The 6,425-nt window shown below is 37.3% G+C and overlaps 1 protein-coding gene across 1 annotated transcript in view; it reads right to left on the reverse strand.

Annotated features, from left to right (window-relative positions):
• Nucleotides 1-1,150: 1,150 nt before the first annotated feature.
• The window catches only part of LOC107665122 (CMP-N-acetylneuraminate-beta-galactosamide-alpha-2,3-sialyltransferase 2-like), a 17,271-nt gene continuing 11,996 nt past the window's right edge, over nucleotides 1,151-6,425 (reverse strand). Inside the window, exon 6 of the mRNA XM_016455880.1 lies at nucleotides 1,151-2,365. Coding sequence (XP_016311366.1) covers nucleotides 2,198-2,365 — 168 coding nt within the window. The 3' untranslated portion in view covers nucleotides 1,151-2,197. The remainder of the gene's footprint in view (nucleotides 2,366-6,425) is intronic.

Consider the following 6,425-nt stretch of genomic DNA (forward strand, 5'->3'; position numbering starts at 1 on the left):
ACTAGATTTTGTACAGATTTTATTTTGTTTTGGCAAATATTTAATTATTTTGCCCAGAGAAAAACATGGGATTATGCAACAGACATGCAACTCCTTGTCTCCATGTAGTTAATTAATAAAACCATCGGTATCGGCCCTTTTTATGCTATTTCCGATATGCCGATGGCTTTAAAATGATCAAAAATCGGCTGATAAATATCGGCAGCCGATACATCGGTGCATCCCTCTTTTTTTTTCTCCGAAAACATTATTTAAAAGAAATTAGAATCCATGGAGTAAGTTTACATTTCTTTTAAATATTTTGTGGTCAGCCATAGATGTAAGGTATAGGCTACATCAAATTAATTTCTGAGTTATTTGATTGCAATTTTCTTTCGACATGAAAACATCAAGTTAAGGCAAAACATGTGTTTCAAGTCTGTTCAACATGATGCAGTCATGTTTGAATGGGAAACCTCATATAAAGGTGTTAAATTAATGGGCACCTATTATGCAAAATCCACTTTTAAATGGTGTTTGGACATAAATGCATGTTGTGCTTTTTATCACTTAATTAGAAGCAACAAAAATTAAATTGTGTCATGTTATAGGGAATAATGAACAAACATTTAGGAGTAGATTTTTTAAAAAGCAAAGTAGGCATATTTAAAATTAAAATAAAGCTATGTAAACTTGCAATTTTATAACACTATAATCAGGCCTAATGAAAAGTTTGACACACACTTGTGGTCTTCATCCTCAATTGAACACTTGGGCCAAATACAGGAAACACGTCATATAGCCTAAGTTGTCAAGCACAAAGACCACACGTGTGGGTATTTGGAAAAAGCATGCATCTCTGAAGCCTTTTTCCTTGTGCATGGGCTGCTGTACGGGCGAACGCCGAAGTATACTTTGGCCTTGGGAGCTGTTGGTTTATATGTGAATATTCTCAATTAAACAATATGAAAAAAGTTTTTGTTTTGTGTTGACATTTCTTACTGGTACAGGAATTTGTGGCACAGCATTTTAAAGGGCTCATCCTTTTAATTTTTAATTTTAACCAAACTAGCATTTGAAGATCCATAAAAACATTCCAGATGTCTTACAGATTAGTAAGCTACTTTAGTACAAGAACAGCATAAAATACATAAAATATACAGTGTGTAGATACAGTAAAGCATTATAAATAAGAGTAGAACATTATACGGCATTGCAACAGCTCTCAAAACAGTTACCATAGTTAGCTAACATTCATATTAAAATATGTATTTGTCTTTCATTTTCACATTCATTTTGTAGGTGTTTTGGTATACTCCATTTTGAGACCCTTCATTAAATGGAAGAACTGTCTTATTTATCCCTTTATATTTAGAAGTCTTGTTTCTCCGTTTAATGCGTAAACAAACCTGCGTGACTAGCGAAACTGGGATAATCATAAGGTTTGTTAACGCATTAAACTCTTGGAAGTGATGTAGTTTTATCAACATATGGTCATGTAAAATAGAAATAAAAATAGGAAGTAAAAATAGCCTTCAGGAGGGGGAAGGCCAAAACAACAAACAAAAGGACCCTCTAAATAGTTAGGGAGTAAAACCGTCTAAACTGACAAAATAAAAGAAAACTAACAACAGAAATGTACACTAAGCGAAGCAAACTCCCTAGCGAAGCAAAAACGGGAGAAAAAGGATTCACAGAAATAAAATGGCACCCACCTCCCTACAGCTTCCAACACACAGGGTCACATAGCACAACAACATCGCTAATGGCCTGTTCAGAAGGCTACAATAAGCCGTAACTTGAATAAGTATACACAAGACCAATATCTATGACACAACAAACACAGGGCAGGCAAGAGGAACAACACTCTGGAAGACGAGCTTCAATATGGCAGACATGTTGAACAACATTTGAGTTTGCAGCCTCTGCACAGTAATGGGCTGCAGGTGCGAGCGATCACCTCCCTCTCCTCCACACCTGGTTGAGCAGCAGGTAACACACTGGACAACACAGAAAGAGAGAGAGAGAGAGAGAAAACACACCACAGCACACATAATCCAACATTATATAAATAACCACGGAACGTAACATGGCCACAAAATAAAGGTGTTGACAAAATAACTTCATTGCTGCCCAAAACATATTATCACTTTCCACAAGTTAACGGGTTGTTAGGTTGTTAACACATTAAACCAAACATATCCATTCCTGGTCTTTTTTATCTATACCCTTTATATACTGAAATCTTGTTTCTCTGCTGAAGTTGATGCATTGTTTTGTTTTCAAAGTCTCCACCATGAGGGCCGCCTTTAAAGTGAGTGCGAGTTTTGTCAAAGTAATGATGCCAGGTTCCAGTACTTGAAGCCCCAAACCCAAAGACATTCACCTGTGTAAGAGACAGAGCAGTTTTGTCATTTCATGGTGTTCAAATCATACTTCTCCTAAAGGTGCATTTAGTAATTTTTCTCAATAAAAATGTTACCAAATGATACAGAACTTCATTTGTTGATCACTTCCTAAATGCTGCATGCATTTGTCATTTTGAAACATTCTAGCGTCAAGACGCACACATCTCACAGAAACATGATAAATTTATTGTGGGTGGACCAAGATCATTTTGATAAGATCATCCTTATGTCATGGCCACGAGTTTATGCATAACCATAGCAACCTGGGATAATCATAAAGTTTGTTTACGCATTAAACTCTTGGCCATGAGAAAATGATGTTCACTCAACATAGGGTCGCATGGCCACGGCATAAGGATGTTGTTACCTTAACAAAATGATCTTGTGGCCGTCCATGACTTAATGAGTTCGCCTTGCAGATAATAAAGCAAGAAGAATAGTATGCGTATTTGGCGTGCTGTCCGAGGAGAGGGCTCCGAGCTCGGTAATTCTTCCCGAACCCGGGGCACTCCCCTCCTGTCCGGGGAGAGGGCTCCGAGCTCGGCATCTGCCCGAACGCAGAGCGCTCCCCCCGTAGGAATGGGTCGACGGTGAGGAGTCGGGGTGGTGGAGGGATGCTGAAAGACTAGAGAGAATGAAGGTAAGGCTGCTATTATTATTTATAGTGGTTCTCTCTCGTGGTGGTTGGATAGATGATGTGATTACTGGTAGTGAATTGGCCGGGTTGATTATCTGCGCATGCTACTCCCGAAATTTGTTAATAAAACATCACATATTATAACATTTGTTGTTGCCAATTTGGCTACATTCCACTCCAGTTTTAGACACGCACTCGCAAACATCCCTAAGCACTTCCCCTTTAGAAAGTGCCACCTTCAGCGAGGCAAAATAAGGGACACCCATTCACGCCCAGTGACAGCCCCCCCCCTCCAAAAAAACAAAACAAAAAAAAAAACAAGTACACAAATAATCAGTGAGGAACTCATAGCTCAACAATAAACCATGAGAAAACATGCTCAAGTATGTGCACTTGCAACAGAACACATTAATATTGTTATTGTAAAGTTGATTACTTATAATTATTAATTATTATTAGTCTTTTTTGACAGTTGTGCAGCTGTTACCTGGATGGGATGAATTTTTATTTGTTTTTTTATTATTCATTTGCTTAAATTAGGACTACATTATTATGTAATTATTTGTCCCATTTTTAAAATCTAATTTAGCAATTTTTTTTTTCTTTTTAAAATGCCAAATTGTATATGACATGATTATTTATTATGTAAATATTTATGATTATTTTAAATGAAAAAAAAAAAAAATAGGGTCTAACATTAATTATAGTCTATTAATTCATCTGTCTAATAATGTCCAAAATGTAATAATTATGTCTACCAAGCTCTGATAACGTATGGAATATATTAACAGACAATCCAAATTTTAATAAAACAATAGGCCTATACCTTTAGAAGCACAGATGTGTCTGTCACTTTAAAGGTATGGTTCACCCAAAAATGAACATTCTGTCATAATTTACCCAGGTTGTACTAAACCTGCATTAAGTTCTTTCTTCTGCTGAACTCAAAAGAAGATGCTTTGAAGAATGTGGGTAACTAGCTTCTGAAAAAAAATACTATCAGAATCAATGGGGACCAAAACTGTTTGGTTACCCACATTCTTCAAAGCAGTGACGTGCACAGACCTCCGGAGGGCCAGAGGCTAAGCAAAGTTTCTAGGGCACAATCGCGGTCTGGGGGGAATAGAAATTGCGGTCCGGGCGGGGGCACAAAGAACGGACCGAAAGGCCACTTTAGCGTCAGCGATTAAAGGGGCAGGGGCTCGGACTGGCCATCGGGAGTACCATAATAATAATAATAATAATAATAATGTTTCTTGAACAGCAAATCAGCATATTAGAACGATTTCTGAAGGATCATGTGACACTAATGATGCTGAAAATTCATCACAGGAATAAATTACATTTCAAAATATATTCAAATCAAAAGCAGTTATTTTAAATAGTAAAAATATTTCCCAATATTACTGCTCTTGCTGTACATTGTATCAAATAAATGCAGGCTTGGTGAGCAGAAGAGACTTCTTTAAAAACATTAAAAATCTTACTGTTCAAAAACTTTTGACTGGTAAGTATATTTGTATGAAATATAGGTTTGTTAACAAAGCGCTGTCACTTTAACGCCTGTTTCACACATACTCCGTCTGCAGTGCGTGTGCGTTGCGTTTTATTTTACGCACCCATGTTAACGGATTAGAGCTTTCACACTGCACGCGGTTGCGGTCCGTCAGTGCGTTCCAGGTGCGGCGCGTCTGCAGCAGTGCAGCGATCGTTTACGCACCGAGTCTATTTTTGCTGTGCTGCACGCGCTGAATTAAAGTGACAGCGCTTTGTTCGCGGTAAAAATGAACATGGATTGAGACTGAAATGTAGTAATTTCACAATAAATAGATATAATTAAAGTCTACTGTGTTTCACGGGCTTGTTGGCTAGGTTTAAAACAAATAAAAGTGCACTTTTAGATATAAAAGGCAACATATGCACTTGTGTCTTGTGGAGGTAGAAAAACAAAGTTCGTTAAGACCCGCTGGACTGTTTGTAATAAAGATTTAAATGTAAAAGGCACGAGAGCCGACTGTTTCTGTCAGTGGTAAGTTTTAATTTAAAATATTTGTGATAACCTAACACAAGAAAGCTATATGCTATATTCAAATGTGTTTCCACTTGCTTGAGCAACTTATACACATCTAAAAGCCAAATGCATTTAATACGCTGTTTATATTAATTGAGTTTAAACGTGAATATATCTATGAAAGATTGTGTTAACTGTACTGTGATAAAAGAGGATCACAATGCTGAAAAAAGCACTTTCAGTATAGGCTAACTACGTTTGGATTTGAAATCAAAATAATGGATAAATGTTGTGTTTGTGGCGCAGGTTGCCAGATTGACGACACCAACAAGAACGAGCGCACTTGACGATGAATGAAATTAAATACGGCAGTGGGCCGGTTTCACAAACCAAAACGGAGACCGACATTCCGCCCGGAATGCACATTTTCAAAGGAGAATAACTGACTGTAGCATTGTATTTCAGATAAACAATTATGTTAAAGTAGCATGTTTCTTAAATATCTGCAAACATATTATGGTATTTTTATGCTTTAGTAGAGTCAAAAACATACAGCACCTTTAAGTCAATAAAAAAAAGTGTCCAAATACTTTTTGTTTTGATTTCAAACACTTTTTTTTGTATTATCTTTTAAAATGTCGTGTGGTGGCCGCTTTCTGTCCATGTGCTTCGGATGTGTGCGCTCAGAAAATCATATCTCAGAAGTTTAAACTCGTGGGTTAAACGCATGATTTCAGCGCGATAAACATGATAATCAGAACCAAAACAGATGTTTTTTTAGCATGTAGGTGCTATTAATAGAAGCACAATTGTCAACAATGTTATATAAATGTTGCTATAGACATTTGAGTGTTTTTTTCTATGAAAGACCATTTGCGCTTTAAAGGTGACATATCATGAAAATCTGACTTTTTCAGGTTTTAAATGCTATAATCAGGCCCCCGGTGCATCTACCAACCAAGGAAACCTGAAAAAGTTGAACCCAGTAACTTTGTTTAGGTAAGCCTTTTTCTGCAAGCGTCTGAGAAAACAAGCGTGTCTGATTTCGCTCCCTTGGTGACGTGGCAACGGGATCTCATTATAATATTACCACCCCTTTATCTGCACGTTTCCACCCATGGCACCATCATTTTGATTTCGCAAGCGTTCACGGACATAACCGACTGTTTTTGTAACTCGTGTGTTTTTAAACGTAAACTTGTGTGTAAATGAGAACTTGGTTTAGTACTCACAATGCTGTGTGGTGGCCGCTTTCTGTCCATGTGCTTCGGATGTGTGCGCTCAGAAAATCATATCTCAGAAGTTTAAACTCGTGGGTTAAACGCATGATTTCAGCGCGATAAACATGATAATCAGAACCAAAACAGATGTTTTTTTAGCAGGTACAAGC

Source organism: Sinocyclocheilus anshuiensis, unplaced genomic scaffold (genome assembly GCF_001515605.1).
Source record: "Sinocyclocheilus anshuiensis isolate Anshui unplaced genomic scaffold, SAMN03320099.WGS_v1.1 scaffold379, whole genome shotgun sequence".
NCBI lineage: Eukaryota > Metazoa > Chordata > Actinopteri > Cypriniformes > Cyprinidae > Sinocyclocheilus > Sinocyclocheilus anshuiensis.